This window comes from Rhizophagus irregularis, chromosome 9, assembly GCF_026210795.1.
Source record: "Rhizophagus irregularis chromosome 9, complete sequence".
In the NCBI taxonomy this organism is placed as follows: Eukaryota; Fungi; Glomeromycota; class Glomeromycetes; order Glomerales; family Glomeraceae; genus Rhizophagus; species Rhizophagus irregularis.
In genome coordinates this window covers 452,122-470,585 of record NC_089437.1, presented here as the reverse complement: position 1 = coordinate 470,585, position 18,464 = coordinate 452,122, and the positions used below count along the sequence as shown (strand labels likewise).

Below are 18,464 nucleotides of genomic sequence, written 5' to 3'. Positions count from 1 at the left end.
TTTATTCAATTCTATTATTACTTATTTATATAATAATTTAAATTAACTAAGTTCTTTATTTAAATAGATCGTAAGTTATAAGTTAATTTATCTAATTCTATTATTATTTATTTATACAATATTTAAATTAACTAAGTTCTATATTTAAATAGATCGTAAGCTATAAGTTATTTATTTAATTCTATATTACTTATTTATATAATATTTACATTCAATTTAAACTAACTAAATTCTTTATTTAAAAAGATTGTAAGTTATAATTTGTTTATTTAATTCCATTATTACTTATTTATATAATATTTACATATAATTTAAACTAACTAAATACTTTATATAAAATATTTTTAATAATATAGGGAGTAAGTTATTTATTTAATTCTATATTACTCATTTGTATAATAATATTCACATATAATATAAACTAACTAATTCTTTATTTAAACAATTATTTTGTAATTTCTTTTAGTTGGTAAGTTATAAGTTATTTATTTAATTCTACTATTATTACTTATTTATATAATATTTACATATAATTTTATTTAAAAAATTATTTAATAATATAGGAAGTAAGTTATTTATTTAATTCTATTATTATTTAATTCTATGATTACTTATTTATATAATATCTGCATATAATTTAAACTAACTAATTTCTTCATTTAAAATTATTCAATAATATAGGAAGTAACTGAAGTTATTTATTTAATTCTATGATTACTTATTTATATAATATTTGCATATAATTTAATCTAACTAAATTCTTTATTTAAAAATTATTTAATAATATAGGAAGTAGGTTATTTATTTAATTCTATTATTACTTATAATATAATATTTACGTATAATTTAAACTAACTAAATTCTTTATTTAAAAATTATTTAATAATATAGGAAGTAAGTTATTGATTTGATTCTATTATTACTTATTTATATAATATTTGCAACTAACTAAACTCTTTGTTTAAAATTATTTAATAATATAGGGAGTAAGTTATTTATTTAGTTCTATTACTTTTTTATATACTAATATTAACATATAATTTGAACTAATTAAATTCTTTATTTAAATAGATTGTAAGTTATAACTTATTTATTTAATTCTATTATTACTTATTTATATAATATTTACATATAATTTAAACTAAATTCTTTATTTAAAAATTATTTAATAATATAGGGAGTAAGTTATTTATTTAATTCTATTATTACTTATTTATAATATTTACATATAATTAAACTAACTAAATTCTTTATTTAAAATTATTTTTTAGGCGGTAATTTATTTATTCTATTAATTAATTATTTATTTAATATTTACATTAAATTAACTGAATTCTTTATTTAAATAGATTGTAAGTTATAAGTTATTTATTTAATTCTATTATTACTTATTTATATAACATTTACATGGAAATTTAAACTAACTAAACTCTTTATTTAAAAAATTATTTAATAATATAGCTTGTAAGTTATTTGTTATTTCTATTGTTGTATACTTTATAAATATTTATTTGTTAATTGAATCCTTTCTTATAAATTTCTGTTACTTTAGTTGGTAAGTTGTGAAATATAGGCATTATATGTATTTATACAAATACTAAAATATGTATTATATTAAATTTCTGTTTAAATTTTAGAGTAAGTGTTGAACTCAATCTTAAGTTTTAATGTAAGCTTTAATAATAATTTTAATTGTTTAAATTTATAGATTTGGAAAAAGTGGAAATACAATTATGGATAATTTTATTTTTGAAAAAAAATTAAAATGGATTCCCTATGATAAATTTAAAAATGTTGAATATCTTGATAAAGGGGGATTTAGTACTATATACAAGGCTAATTGGCTTTATGATAATAATGATAATGAAGTAATACTTAAACTTCATAATAATTTAAGTGAAAATTTAGATGAATTTTTAAATGAAGTATGATAATACATTGTTTATTTTTTTAATTTAAATTATAATTTATTTATATTAATAATGTATTATTTTTATTATTTTATAGTGGAAATATCATGAATATTGTTTAAGTTCATATGATATTATTTATTATTATGGGTTTACAAAAGATCCAGAAACTTTGAAATATATGATGGTAATTGATTATGCAAACAAAGGTAATTTAAGAGGAAACTTAGCAAGGATAATTAAAAGTAATTGGAATCAAAAATTATATATATTATTTGAAATTATTTCTGGACTTAATGATATACATAAACAAAAGCTCGTTCATTGTGATTTTCATGATGGTAATATTTTAAATCATAATGAGAGTAAAATTTATATTAGTGATTTAGGATTATGTAAACCTGTAGAATCATTTTTGAAAAAGTATAATATTTATGGTGTTATACCATTTATGGCTCCTGAAGTTTTAAGAGGCAAATCTTATACTTCAGCTAGTGATATATACAGCTTTTCTATGATTATGTGGGAGTTTACATCTGGGGTACCACCATTTAATAATAGAGCACATGATATTCAACTTAGTTTAAGTATTTGTAAAGGTGAACGGCCTGAAATTATTGAAAATACCCCACAATGTTATGTAGAATTGATGAAAAAGTGTTGGGATGAAAACCCATTAAAAAGGCCATCTTCTGAAGAAGTGTTAAATATTATTGAAAAATGGATTGTTTCTCCATATAATGTTAAAGATATTAATGAAGAATTAAAATACAATATTATGGAATTGATAAATGCACCAATTGGGCATAACAATGATCTTGCTACCGAATCTCATCCACAGGCATATTATACAAGTCGCTTACTTGGTTTTACTAGCAAACAATTGAATGAAATTCTTGAAAGTAGAGATTCACAAGCTTATTATTCAAGTCAATCTGCTAGTGGAAAAGTGAATGAAGTTCTTGAAAGTGAAGATTCACAAGCTAATGTAAAAGTGAATGAAATGCTTGTAAGTAAAGATTTGGATGATTGTATATTTAATTTGAAGTCATTAGGTATGTAATATATATAGTATATAAAAATAATTAATTATGCAAATTATTTATGCGAAATTAATTTTAATTATTATTTAGATATTAAACCAGATAAAAAAAACTATAAATTCTTATAAAAACACAAATAATTGGTTATTTTTTAAGTGGTATTTGATGTTTAAATATTTAACATAAATTGTTGTTTAGATTTATTTAAACACTAAGGCTAGAGTACTAGTAAATATTTTACAAAATTCTTAGTTTGTAATTTAAATAATTCCTTTTTTTATGTTTTATCTATATTTTTTAGGGTTATTTAAACACTAAGGCTTAAGTAGTAAATATTTTACAAATTTCTTAGTTTGTAATTTAAATGAATCTTTTTCTTAACTTACCTAGTAATTATTAAAAATAAATGATTAAAATAATAATATAAGTATACAAAATTATTTCCATTGCATAAAATTAATAAATAATATAAAATTTTTATACTCATTTCAATGTCTAATAATATGATTTAAATTTAATATCTGCAAAAATATTCTTTATTTTTTTAAGAATTATAATATTAAAACAAGACATTTCAACTAGGAATCATGCTGCTCAGTTTTTTGCAGTTTAGACTCAGTCTTAGCTCAGTTTTTTCATGCAAACTGAGGAACTAAGGTTTTTATATTGGTTTGAATCAAGTTTCTGAACTGGTTTAAAACTTTCTTAAACTCAATTTATAAATAGTTTATGTATTAAATTAATAAAATTTACAAATGTTATTAATTGCATAAACTTTGATTAATGGACTCATTATAGTAAAAAAATAAAATTCAATTAAATTTACTACATTTTTTTCTAATGTACTTTCAAATCCATGATTTTGCACACAAAGTTGCCTTGCTGTTTTTGGATTAAGACATTTTCTTGTTTTGGTATTACTAGTATTACCTGCTACAGAAAAGCCTGTTTATATGCTCGTTGCTTGTATAACTAAATAATCACACAAAATCTTAGCTAATACTCATGCGCTTTCCACCAAAGAAGCGAATTTTTATTTTCATCAACCTGTAATGCCAAATATCTATCCAACTCTTCTGGAATATTTGGAACAGAACTCATAGAGCTTGCTATAGAAGAATGTCTAGAAGTATCATCATGATTTAAATGACATTTTCAATCTTTGAAAATATTGATGAGGAGCAGTTCACAAAGGCATAAGGCACTTGACATTGCTATTAAGAGAAGTTTAACCTAAAGTTTGATCTGTATAAACTAAAACTGGCTTTTGGTTGAGAAAGAACTGCCAGCAAGCTTTCATAAAAATTTTGAATGTATATTGTTATGTAATGTATCACCATTATTATATCTCCTTTTTTTAAAGACATGTCACATATATTTATCAATCACATAAAAATTGAATCACATGACAAACCAGTTAGCCAATAACATGGATTTTTACCTACTACGCTAATCAAGATCAGAAACCCTATAGAACAACAAATAAAAAATAAAAAAATTGAACAAAATCATTATTTTATTAATGCTTAATACATAAACATTAAAATAAAATTTAATTCTTTATCTACATGTGAAAAAAATAAATCTTTTACTTTTTTATAAATTTAAAGGTCGGTAAAAAAAGTTCTTAAAGTATACTATGGAATATCCCAAAATCCAGATACAAATGATTACATTTTAGTTCAAAGCAATTTAGTAAATTTGATTAGTGGAAATGAAAAAATTGATGATTTCGTTTAAGAAATGCAATTAAAAATGGATGACTATTATGATATAATCTTTGAATGGATATCATACAATCAACATAATGAAATTAAAGAAATAGGCAAAGAAAGTTCTATTACAATATATTCAGCAATCTGGAAAGATGCTTTACTATCAATGTAGACTTTTTTGATAACCATATAAAAAACCTATCATAAGTATGTTATAAAATTCATGAGCGCCAACCTGCTATTATAGTGGTAAATATATTAAAACACTATGTCATATATGTATTATAACATGAATCTTACAATATGTTCTACATGGTTTATTTCGCATTACAATAGATATATTATACATAATTACAACATCAATGTTTTATATTTATAACATGTATATTATTATTAATAATTAATTAAATAATAAAATTCGTTAAATGTATTCCATATTATTTTTATTATGTAATCCTTCTCCTGTACATCTGTGTAATGAAATGCATTCTAGGTTGCTAATCAACAATTATTAACGGGTGAAGATGAAACCATAAATTACCATCAATACATCCATAATCTTCAATTTGAAACTTATCTAAAGAGCAGACCCAAAATCGAAGATGTTGCCTACAAAATAGACAAAAGAAGAAATGGTTAGATCTTCAAAGCAAAGTTAAAAAAAAGTTTCAACCTATTTTGAAACTTACTGATCATAATTTAGAAGTCATACCTACGAAAAAAGAAAAAATTATTAACAAAAAATAATTAAAATTTAGAAGTTTCGAGAACGAAACATATTTTGGAACTTACCGATAATTCAATCTACCGATATCTACAAAAAAAAAGGAGAAAAAAACCTTAAAAAAATTTTGTTTTTTTTAAAAAAAATCCAAGAAAAATTTCGATCTAAAGTAGACCTAAAAAAAAAAAAATTTTTAGTTAAAAAACCAAAAAAATAAGTTTTGAGCGAAACTTTTAAGCTTACCAATTGAAAATCAGCCGCACGTCACAATGTCACATGAGGGTGCCGATCAAAATAATTCAGGTGTCAGCGAAATGGAATAAGGTATGAATATTTCAGTCGTGATTGCATTTGCAAGAAAGTGACTCAGAGCTTGCAAAGCTAATATCTACTGATTAGAAATTCCGCACCGATATCTAAAAAAAGAAAAAAAATTAGAATAATTTTTTTATTTTAAAAAAAATCCAAAAAATTTTGAAGCATTCGCTTCAAAAACTTACCATCCAAAGTACCAAAGAAATAACCAAATCTAAAAAAAATAAAATAAAAATTAAACAATTTTAAAAAAAGAATTTACTGAAAAAGTTTGAAACAAAACACTTCAAAACTTCCCAAGAAACCAAGCCAAAGCTGAAGACAAAAATCTACAAAATAGACAAAAGAAGAAACAATTAGTTTCTTCGAAATTAAAAAAATATATTTAATAAAGTTTCGCTTCAAAACTTACATCTAAAAACCGAAGTTGATAACTTACAAAATAGATAAAAGAAGAAATGATTAGTTTCTTCAAAATAATATTAAAAAAAAATTTAAAAAATGTTTTGAAATGAAACTTCCAAAACTTACTGATCCAAAGCGAAAAGTTGAAGCTGATTCATATCTAAAAAAATAAAGAAATTAGAGATTTTTATTTAAAAAAAAACAAAAAAAAAAGTTTCGAAAGCGAAACTTACAAGACTTACCAATTAAAAGCACAATGACAAATCCTAAAAAAAATAAAAAAAAAAATTTTATTTTATAACCCAAAAAATAAGTTTTGAAACAAACGAAACTTTTGAAACTTACCAATTCAAAGCACCGATGATACTAAAAAAATAAAATACAATTTTTTGATTTTAAAAAAAAATCAAAATAAATAACGATAAAGTTTTGAAATGAAACTTTCAAAGCTTACCGATCTAAAGCAAAAGTTGAAACTGATACATAAAAAAAAAAGAAAAAAAAGTTTCAAAACGAAACTTTTGAAACTTACCGAAAAAAAGTTTATCATTTGCCGCACAGACTATAATTGACTAGTCCCGATCAGCTGATCCTTCATTTTGACTAGTATCAAAATGTGATGATTCATATGACCGATCGGCAAAATTTATTTAACGTAAGTTTTGATTAAAATGTATAGATAACATAATAAATTTTATCATATTATAATATTTGTGTAATGCATTAGATCTAAACAAATTATATCAACATATATATCAAAATAATTATTTATTAAGAAAAAACTTGACAATTATTATTTTGTAATGGTTTATTACATTATTATTATAATTCAAAAACCTGTCAATATTCATGTTAACATACATGATAACATGTATATATATGTCAACATTATGATTACATGGATGGTATAATGATTGTAAAATCATGCCAAAAAAATTGGCCTTGACAGTAAAGTGGTCCGTTACATTATAGTAATCAGTATAGTGATTATATGAGAAAACCAAATAGAGAAGTTACTTTAATATGTTTACTTAATTTAGAAAAACCAATTGATTTCATAATAAATGAGGTATTAAAATTTTTAGAAATAGTTTATATTTTTTTAATATTATATACTTATTTTTTTCTTTGTTTATATTTCAGGCCAAAAAATATTTAACAAGAATACTTGGTAAAAAAGTTCTTAATATATGGAATATCCCAAAATCCACAAACAAATGATTATAATTTAGTTCAAAGTAATTTAATAAATTTGATTAGTGGAAATGTAAAAATTGATGATTTTATTCAAGAAATGCATGATTATGATGATATAATATTTGAATGGATACCATATGATCAGTTTAATAATATTGAGGAAATAAGTAGAGGTGACTCTTCTATAGTATATTCAGAAATATGAAAAGATGGTCCATTAAGAATATGACGAAAATAAAGAAGTATATAATAGGGATCCAAATAGAGTAATTGCTTTAAAATGTTTATGTGATTCACAAAATATTACTAACAAATTTTTAAATGAGGTATGTAGATTCTTTAATCATTTGTAGTAGAAAAATTCTTTATCAGTTTAATTTTAAGCACAATACAATTATTCAATAAGTTAAAGAATATTCAATAAATAAAAGAAGTAATATATTTAATATATATGGAATATCTCAAAATCCTAATACAAAAGATTATATTTTAGTTCTTAATTATGCAAAAGACGGGAATTTTAATAATTGGATAAATGAAAATTATGAATATTTTAATTGGTATTAATAATGGTCTTAAAGAAATTCACTAAAAAAATATAATTCATCATGATTTTCATACAGGAAATATATTATTTTTAAGTATTATAGATGATTTTGGTAATGTATATCAATTTCAGACATGGAGAAGTCGAAACAAAGATTTATGTAGTTATGGAAAACCTTATATTCAAGCAGTAGATATCATTTTGTAGCAACTAGAAGACAACCTTTTAACAATCATGCACATGATACAGATATAGTTTTAGATACATGTGAAGGAGTTAGGCCTAAAATAAATGAACCGGAAGCACTAGGAAGTTATACTGATTTGAAGAAAAAGTGTTGGGATTAAATCCAAATAAAAGACCAATATTAATGAAGTAAATGAATTAATTACATCATTTCATAAGTCAAGAGCGGAAGAATATAGAAAAGGAAATCTTTCATCTGTTAAAAATTACCAAACCACTACTCATTCACAAGCCATTTACACATATCGATTACTTAACACTTTTACTGATTGTTTTGATTGTAAAATCTAAACTACTCAAATAAGATACAAATGAAACATATAAGTTTTATTTCTCACTTGGTTTATTTATATTTATATAATTGTTATTTTATAAAAAATTTGCAGTGCCAATGCAAACAGAACTGCAAATCGATATAAATTGTTTATTTTAAATAAAAAAAATCAGTTTGTAATTGGGTAATTGAATTATAAAATTATTAGAATAATTTTTATTATGTAATAAATAAAAAATATGAATTATTAATGCTGATATTTTTGTTTGTTATTCATTTGCAAATATATAAAGCTTTTATTTCTTATATAACAACATTGAATAAAATAACTATTGAAAATTGTAAATGATGATATTTTTTATAAAAACATAGTTATCATTTAAATGAGATAAAAAAGTTTAAAATTTTTGTCTTTTAATACAAGGTTATAAAATGTTGAAATTTTAGGGATTAACCTGCTTTACTTTGAGGTATTACTAATGTATAGTACATATTATTTAATCGATTAATTTTTAAAATCGAATCCCAATTCCAATTCTTTCTCTTTTAGTAATTTTTTCATTTCAGCGTGAATAAATGTATAATAAAAATAAATATAAAAAAGGGTGTACGTTAAATAAAATCAGCAAATTTGTAGTAAAAGTAATTTAGACTAAATTATAGTATACAGACAATATCCACCATTAATAATAGTAATATGGGCTATTCGTTATCCTAGTCCAAAAAATGTTGTGAATAGAGTGATTCTCAAAGTAATTATGGCATTGGCTAGTATATCTTATTAGTATAGATGAGCTTACAAAAGGAGTTACCCCATAAGTAACAGATTAACCAAATCTTCTAATAATTAATATATCAAAAGTAAAAAAATATTTATACTATAAAATTTATATAATGATTTATAATAAAGATTGATCTAATTGTAAAAAACCTATGGATTAATTATACTGACAATTTATCATGCACATGAATTCATTTTATTTATATGTACAAATGCATTTAAATGTGAGTTATAATAGTTTTATCACTTGTCAGATAATATTATTATTGCCGCAAATTATTTTTATGCACAATCTAAAATTTAGCTTTGATTGTTTAGTTAAGTTCTAAGTGCAAAATTAATATTATAATCTATTTTGGAAAATACTAAGAAATCTTTTTTGTTACGAGGAAAATAAAAGATTCCAGGTCAAATTTTCGTTCAACCTTTTTTGTTCTATTATTTATTTTTTTGAAAAAATAGAAACGTTTACTGACATTTCTTTTTGCAGATATCGTGTTTGGAATTTGTTGCATAACTTTACTTCTTTTTTCAATATTTTTTAAATAGAAACGTTCTTATTATGTATTGCTTTATAGATTTCAAAAGTAATTACACTGACTAAAATACCAAAATGGTAAGTTTCGTAACACTTATTGCGAAACTTCATAGCATATTTTAGTCAGAATTAATATAATTTTGATAAATTGATCTTTATAGATTAATTACTAACTATAGAAGAATGTTAACAATGTATTATTTATCCTTATTTGCTAAAATATAAATGGAAATATTTCTATAAACAAACTGTAAACATTGTATGTGCATTATTATTTTAGTTAACAGCAATAGTATTATTGTCTCAAAGTTAATAACATATTCTGATTAATCCGTCAATTAAAGTAAATTCTTTAAAGTAAAAAATTTTAAAGTAAAAGATTTCAATAAAATATAACATTAAAATATAAAATATAAAATATCTATAGTCTATTAGTCAAACTTATAGTTTAATATCATAATTGACATTTATATTTGATGAGAATATTAGAACATTTGGTAACTCCATAAATAGGAGTGCTTCTATTTAATAATAAATATATAATATTTATTGTACAGTACACAGTTTTCCTGAGATCTTTATCTGACATTGATCAAAAGCTAATATTAAAATATTTCATATTTGTCATATTTTTGCATTTTTATTATCTAAGTGAAGATTGTAAGATTATAAATATGAAAAAATCATATTTGTTATATTGATTTTGTCTAATATAATAGGAGTAAAGATGAAGAAGCATTTTTAGTGCACTTCTTTCTTCTCTTGACTGAGTAGATTTATGGTTTTCAGCATTGAGAATATATATATCATTTTTTTATTGATCCTTTAATTCTAGAGTGTATACTATGTTATATGTTTTTAATATAATATAAAAGATTCATACTAATAACTAGTATTAATAAATATGTATATAAATGTAAAGTATGATTATAGATTTATAATAGCTTCATTTTTTTACGAGAATTTAAGATGCAGAAAAATAAAAAAATTTTTTGAAGTTTGTGTAGTTAATGTAATAGATTGATTTTTTTTTTTTATGACTTGTAAAATAAAGTTATAATGAAGCTAAAAATGAAATATTCCAAGATATTATATGTAGAATGTTTCAATTAAGTGTTTGAGATACTTTGCAGGAAGTAAATCATTAAATCTTTTACAACTCTGGTTATTAATTATTTTATAGCTGATCATCTCCCAGTTTTTATTTTTAATTATTTTTCATGAGATTAATTATTATGAAATAGCATTGTAAGTTTTTGATTAGATGATTTCTAGTACAGTATTATCCTTATTTGATCGTTTTTCATATCGAGCTCCGATGGCAAGGTCTTTCTTTCACCTCGGATTAATTTTGAATAAAAAAAGCTATTAAATATAAATGTGAACTAATATAGAAATTTATGAGCCCTTTTTTCTTTTAATTCTTTAGTTGCCATGTCAAAAATCACTTGCACATCTTTTATTGTACTAAATAAATAAGTTATAAGTAAAATTGAATTATAATAATATATTTATCTGATGGGATTGTGTTTTTATTTTTTAAAAAAATTCTAAATTATCAAATTCTAAATTATCAAATAGTCATACTGCAAAATGTGATTGATTTTATAAGTTAATCTGACATTATAGTTCAACAAATTCTAACCATAATATGCGCACTTTATTAAGATATTATTTGAAATACTGAAAAGTGAAAATACATTATAAACCAAACTATATGATAAAGATGATTATTTTCCTAAAAAAAAAAGTAAATAAAATGCTATGCTAAATATGGATATGAATATCATTCTGATAAAACTTTTAGTCGTAAAATGAGATTATAATAAGATTTATTTTTTTTATTTTTAGGTTGTCTCCTTAATTTTATATATCATTTAGAATCTTATCCTTATTTTTGAAAAAATATAAGTTTCTATTAACGTGTCACAAATAGTTTATTATTTAAAGTTTAGACTATTTTCAATATCTATAAATAACGTAAATAACCCAATTGTTAGGGCTATTTTTAAAAAAATAACATATTTTTGGATATTAATGTATTTTTATAAATATATATTTTGATTATTTTACCAGAACAGAAATAATTTAGAATAGATTAATTATTTCAGTAAAGAATTATCTTTTAAATTATTAAACAGTATTATAAAGCTAATAATCAAATTTCCATAATTAACATAATTAAGTAGACTTATAATTTTATTATGACATATTATTGAACAGAAATGATACTTTATAGAAATATTAATTTTTAGCACGACAATGACGACATTTATTAGTGTCAACTTTTAAAGAAGAATACTTCTCAATTTATAACAAATATGTATAAATTTGCAAAGTATTTATAGACATGAAAAATTAAAGATTAGTTGAATAATAATTAAATATTCAAATATCATGTATCATTTAGATACTAAAATGTCAACTAATAATTCAATGAAAACAGATATAACAATGAATTCAATTTTAAAGAAGCTTTCTTAATTTATTACCAAATCAATATCCGTCATACTTCCTTAATAATAATGCCATTAAACGAAAAAAAGATTATTCAATATTTCAACTAACTCAATATAGAAATATTATATATAATTATTTTTACTAGTTCATTGGTTTTGTTATATGTAAATATTATTAAAAGCTTTTCTATGCTTTTTATTGATTTATAGTCGTATGATTCATTTATATCCTAATTACAATTCGTAAATTCTGATCCATATATGGAGTTAATAGAATTTTCTTTAAATCTTAATAGTAAATAATAGTCTAGATTATACACTATAAGAGTCTTTCTTCATAATATGAAATACTTCATAATCTTCTATTAAAAATGTATCATCCGTATTTCTTATATTTCTATCATAATGTCGTTGTTTACACCTACAATAATTATATTCTCTTGAACCATCACCATCTTCAACATATATATCAATATCAGTACCAAATGTAGGTCCATATTCTCTATTATAAAATAATGCAAAATTCTTATCCTTTACTTGACTTAAAATTGGTTCCTTAAAATCATCTTTATTTTTAAAAGAAAATATAAAACTATCTTTGGTTTCACTCCATTTGAAAGTTGGTTTACATGGACTTTTCCATTTTAAAGGATTATATCCTCCAATAATTTCTTCTGTTCCTTTTATTTTAATGAATGTAACAGTATGTGATATATTATCACATAATGTATGAAAATTTTCAGGAGAAAATCCATTCTTACTTCCTCTCAATAATAATTCAAATTCATAAGGTAAATATAATTCTCTTGTATAAGAAAATTTGCTTTTAATATCAATTTTATCAATCCATCTCGAAATTAAAGAAACAATATTCAAATTAACAATCTTTGAATCAATGATTTCATCAATATTTCTATTTCTTGGAAGTAAGATATTATCACTTGGTTTAATATTAGAATCTAAATAAGAACCTAATAATTCTTCATAAAGTTGACTTTTTAAAAGTCTTTTATACGGACGAACTTTTTGAAAAAATTCCTCAGATGAAAGACTAAAAAATCTAATTAATGGCAAACAATCTTGTAGAGTATTTTCCATAATTTTAAAGTCATCGTCTGTCCAAGAATCAGGATCTGAAGTTAAAGTTTTATTTTGTGTAAGACCCCATTTTAATACATGATCCCAAACTTTAACTTCTTTCATTTGTAAGTCATCACTTTTAATGAGTGAAACCAAAGATTTTTCAGGAAGTGAAGTAAAATCTAATGACTTAGAAACTTTTTCTGGAAATTTAGCCATAAAATCTGTACAAAATTTTTGAAGTTTTAATAATGAATTACATTGAAAACTTATTTTATGTGTAAGTTCAAAATGTCGTTCCATCCATTCAACTTTATTTTCAATTAAATATTTTTGAAAATAATCCACTAGTTCTTGAAGATGAAGTTCATCAGCGGCAACCAAAATTTTTAAAGTTTCTGAAGATTCTTGTTCGTTTAAAGAAATGATACCACCATAGATATATCTATATTACAAAAGTTTATGTTAGTATAAATTGTTTAATAAATTAATTAACGCTATTGTAATTATAATTTACTTTAAAATGATCTGGAAGATTTCTGGTGAGATATTTGGCAACTTAATAATAGCTAAGATACGACCACTATTCTTTCCATCAGAAACTATATTGAAAACTAAGGACCGTCGTAAAAATGGTGAACGGTAACATAAGATGATCGTGTGCGCATGAAATGTTTTCACATTTGGTTCTTTACCAACTTCAATAGCAACGTCATAATATTCATCATCTTCCAAAATTTCGATATAATTTTGACTTAATCTTGAAAGAAATTTTGTTGACATTTTTTTTTTTGTATTTGAGCGAGTGAGTAAACAGGTATTTTTATAGTGAATTTTGAGTAAACAAGTATTTTTATAAATTTGAATTTAATTTACCCATCTATTAAATGATTAAATGATCATGACGATGATCGACAATTTGCATTAATAATTGTTTTCTATTTTTCTTTATAATTATGTAAATACGTGGTAATAAATGAACAATTATATAAAAGTCGGCATAATTAATATATATATATAAAGTGACGTAAACCTGTGATGATCGCGCCACATTCGATTCTTACATAATAAATTGACGTTAAAAAGATGACATATTCGCACAGTGACGAAATACAGTATTAATGTCAATAATAAAACACAAGCACACAAACAACTACAACTAAAATAAATAGAAATCTTAAATAAAACCAAATGAAAAGTTCTGTATATTCTTTTACTAACAGCAGTTCTAACAGTTAAAGAATTTTTAAAGGACAAAATTATTATCGGTTAAATAAAAAGTTATAAAAGTATTGAACTTACTGGCTGAATATCACACTTGCCTTTTTGAAACAAGTTTATCTTTCATAATTCAATCAATATTATACATGTATATAATAAAATTCTAAAATGATCTTTTATTTAATATAATAAATGTCATACTAAAAGTTTACTATAGATTATATTTTATATATAAATGTATCAGCAGCTATAACCGCAATATACAAATAACCAAACCCATAATTACTACTTCCGTCATTTAATTAACGTTAAATCTCTACAATATATGTATTCAAATTATTCCTAATTGTTTTCTCTTTGTATTTGCTATATCTCACCAGTCGCTGTCTAATTTTATATACAGTATATTAATTAATTTATTTTGTTCGGTCGTGGTTTAATCGAAAGAGCATGTATTTGAGAACGTCACGTTATAGTCGTTACATCGTTACAATAATAGTTTAGATTTGTTGATCTGTAAGAGAGGACAAAATATTAAAATGGTAAGTCTAATTATGTCAGCTGCTCATTTGTTCAACGTTTAAAAGACCAATTTTTTTTTTGAAAAAAAAAAATTCTTTTTCATTTGTTTGTACTCACTTCAATACTTTATACTGTATATATACAAGTTCAATAAAAGAAATAAAAAAGAAATGCCAAAACAGTTTTTTTCGAAATTAAGTCAAAATTATATTGAAGTTTTAGATGATGATGAATATTATGATATTACTATTGAAGCTGGTGAGGATCCGAATGTAAAAATATTTCACGCGCATATGATCGTCTTGTGTTATCGTTCTCCATTTTTACGACGAACTTTGGCTTCCAATAGAAAGAATGATGATGGTAGTTTAACTCATATCAAGTTTCCAAAAATTTCACCGGAAAATTTTCACGTTATTATAAAGTAAGAGTTTATATATTTATGAATTTTACAAAAAAATTTTATTAAAATATTTCAAATATTTCAAATTTAACAAATTTAACGAAAAAAAAAAAAAATTTTTTTATTATTATATTTAGATATATTTATGGAGGTGTTATTTCGTTAGAGGAGCAAGAACCTTTAGAAAATTTTAATATATTGGTTGCCGCTGATCATCTTTGTCTTCAAGAGTTAATTGATTATTTACAAGAATATTTAATTGAAAATAATTCACAATGGATAAAACAAAATTTTGATCTTGTTAATCGAGTAAGCTTTCAATCTAATTCTTTATTAAACCTTCAACAATATTGTTCAGATTTTATGGCTAAATCACCTGAGAAGGTTTTTAAATCACTTGATTTTACTTTACTTCCTGAAAATTCTTTGGTTACACTCATTAGAAGAGATGATTTACAATTGAAAGAAGTTGAAGTTTGGAATTATGTATTAAAATGGGGTCGTGCACAAAATAAAACTTTGACTTCAGAAACTTCAGAAACTTCAGAAATATCAGAAGATCCTAAGGATTGGACGGATAATGATTTTAAATCAATGGAAAAAACCTTACAAAATTGTTTTCCTTTAATTAGATTTTTTAGTTTATCATCTGAAGAATTTGCACAAAAAGTTCGTCCATATAAAAAACTTTTAAAAAATAATCTTTATGAGGAATTATTAAATTCTTATTTGGATCCTAATAGCGTACCAAATGATAATATTTTACTTCCTAGAAATAGAAATATGAATGGAATCATTAATTCAAAAATTGTTAATTTAAATATTGTTTCTTTGGTTTCAAGATGGATTGATAAAATTGATACTAGAAGTAAATTTGCTTATGCAAGAGAATTATATTTACCATATAAATTTAAATTATTATTAAGAGGTAGTCGTGATGGTTTTACACCAAAAAAGTTTCATACATCATGTGATGATAAACCTCATACTATAACATTTATTAAAGTTGAAGGTACAGGAGAAATACTTGGAGGTTATAATCCTTCAGTTTGGAAAGATTCACGTCATGGTGAATATGGTAAAACAAAAGATAGTTTTATTTTTTCTTTTAAAAATAAGGATGATTTTAAAGATCCAATTTTAAGTCTTGTAAATAATATGGATGAAGCTTTATTTAATTGTAGTGATTATGGTCCTACATTTGATAATGATCTTTTAATTTGTTCAAAAGAAGATAATTCAAAAAATTTTAATTCTAGTAAATGTAAACAACGTAGTTATGAGAAAATGATAAGGGAAGCGGATGCGGGAAAATTTTCAATTGAAGATTATGAAGTATTTCTAATTATAAAAGAATTAGATGAATTAAATAATTAAATTTTATATATTATTAGTAAATTATTATTCTTATTCTCGTTTTTTTTTCATTTTTTTCGATTTTTTTTGGATAATAATTTTTGTATACATATTTTTATTCAATAAAATATTTATATTTGTTATATATATAAATTAATTTTGTGAATCAGTTATCTTTTTTTGCATGGATATAACGATAATTGCTTTGATTTAACGATACCCGCTTTTATTTAACGATACCCGCTTTTATTTAACGATACTCGCTTTTATTTAACGATACTCGATTTGATTTAGCGATATTTGTTTTTGATTTAACGATATTCGCTTTTGATTTAACAATGAGAGTAAAGAATTTATCTTTATTAATTATGTTTTCTAGATCTACGACGCAGCAATACATATTTTGCTTCATCGCACCTAGGATAAATCAATGATTATCATCATCCCATCAATGTCTTTGCCTTCAAATGGTTCCTGAGATCATTCAGCTCATATAGCACAAAAATAAGGAATAATAATATACCTGGGAAACAACATCACCGATCGAAGATATGTCTAACATGGTATCTGGCAAGATAGTTTCATCTTCAATATATCTCATGGACGAAAATTCTGATGATACTGATATCCTTTATACTAAAAATCCACTTAATTGAACTAATGTATCAGTCGCAAAATTTGTTCATGAATTTTGAATTATTTGTATAAATTCTGGTGTCTCACCTTGATAACGAAATCAGAAGTTTAAGGTTCACTATAAAAGATCCGATGTTGTTAATCCAAATTTCAGTCTTTAGGTATCCGGTACCTAAGATTTCTATCCAACGTTGTCATAAAATTGAGCCCTCTTAAAAGGTAATAATGACACCACCCTAACCGAGTTTGTACATTCCAAATTATCCTATGAAAAGCAATTTCTGTAGCAACAGTTTCTAACTTTCGAAGTATGAATTTTTAAGCTAGTTGATGTAGAGTTCAAATTTTTCAAGGTGTTTAAGATTGTTAAGATCTAATTCGGTATGGTCAGTCATGTTATACGGCATATTTGAAAATTTTGGAAGAAAAAAAAAACAAATAAAAGTGGTTTTAAAAAATTTAAGATTAAAATAAATCACCTTTTGCACCGTCAAATTTCCAGGGCTGAACCGATCTCTTTTAGTACGTAACGTAAAATTTTAATAGCGTGAACTGTGAAGCAACACGCAAAAACAAACATAAATCAAGTATACGACCGGGATGACATGATGACGCTTCTATCCCAACTCTACTTCTGTTTTTCGGCAATAATCTAGTTGAATAAGATAAATAAAATATAAATTCTACAGAAATAATAATCGAATATTAAATTATGCGATCAAGAATTAATTTAATCTAATTTTAACTTCAAAATAAAATTTGATAAATTATATATATGGAGTGGCTTGTGATTTGAGCCAGGTCTGCTGTGGCGCATACTTTCGGACAGCGGTTTAACTTGATAGAGCGCTCATCTTGGTTTGAGATATTGTAATCAGCGGTAAATTACCTTTTGTTGGTTGGTATGGCTATGATGATGAAAATCCGGTTTTGGCTATTTGCAATCGTCAAAGTTAAAATATACATTTATACATTTAAACCACATGTGACATTAGTGGAACGTTATCGTATTCTGTTCCTAACAATCGTCCAAAAGCTCGGAAATTGTCCAACAGTTTTCAGGTTTATTCGACCATAAGCTAGAAATTTAGG

The 18,464-nt window shown here is 23.2% G+C and overlaps 4 protein-coding genes across 4 annotated transcripts; 2 read left to right on the top strand and 2 right to left on the bottom strand.

Annotated features, from left to right (window-relative positions):
- Positions 1-1,733: 1,733 nt before the first annotated feature.
- OCT59_029136 (uncharacterized protein) lies at positions 1,734-2,973 on the top strand (the record flags this gene model as incomplete). Its single annotated transcript, XM_066141735.1, has 3 exons — positions 1,734-1,925; positions 2,008-2,119; positions 2,555-2,973. 3 exons carry the CDS (start codon positions 1,734-1,736, stop codon positions 2,971-2,973), a joined length of 723 nt encoding a protein of 240 aa, XP_065994506.1.
- A 2,394-nt stretch (positions 2,974-5,367) lies between these two features.
- Positions 5,368-6,710, bottom strand: OCT59_029135 (uncharacterized protein; the record flags this gene model as incomplete). Its single annotated transcript, XM_066141732.1, has 11 exons — positions 5,368-5,380; positions 5,461-5,482; positions 5,785-5,808; positions 5,893-5,921; positions 5,993-6,036; positions 6,120-6,141; positions 6,239-6,272; positions 6,355-6,378; positions 6,471-6,478; positions 6,567-6,588; positions 6,686-6,710. The coding sequence occupies 11 exons, from the start codon at positions 6,708-6,710 to the stop codon at positions 5,368-5,370; spliced, it is 267 nt and encodes an 88-aa protein (XP_065994505.1).
- Positions 6,711-11,607: 4,897 nt separating this feature from the next.
- On the bottom strand, positions 11,608-14,216 carry OCT59_029134 (uncharacterized protein). The gene is made up of 2 exons (XM_066141728.1): positions 13,752-14,216; positions 11,608-13,679 (listed from the first exon to the last, which is right to left on the bottom strand). The coding sequence occupies exons 1-2, from the start codon at positions 14,015-14,017 to the stop codon at positions 12,467-12,469; spliced, it is 1,479 nt and encodes a 492-aa protein (XP_065994504.1). The 5' UTR covers positions 14,018-14,216; the 3' UTR covers positions 11,608-12,466.
- Positions 14,217-15,147: 931 nt separating this feature from the next.
- OCT59_029133 (uncharacterized protein) lies at positions 15,148-16,757 on the top strand (the record flags this gene model as incomplete). Its single annotated transcript, XM_025311147.1, has 2 exons — positions 15,148-15,401; positions 15,518-16,757. 2 exons carry the CDS (start codon positions 15,148-15,150, stop codon positions 16,755-16,757), a joined length of 1,494 nt encoding a protein of 497 aa, XP_025174562.1.
- Positions 16,758-18,464: the final 1,707 nt, after the last annotated feature.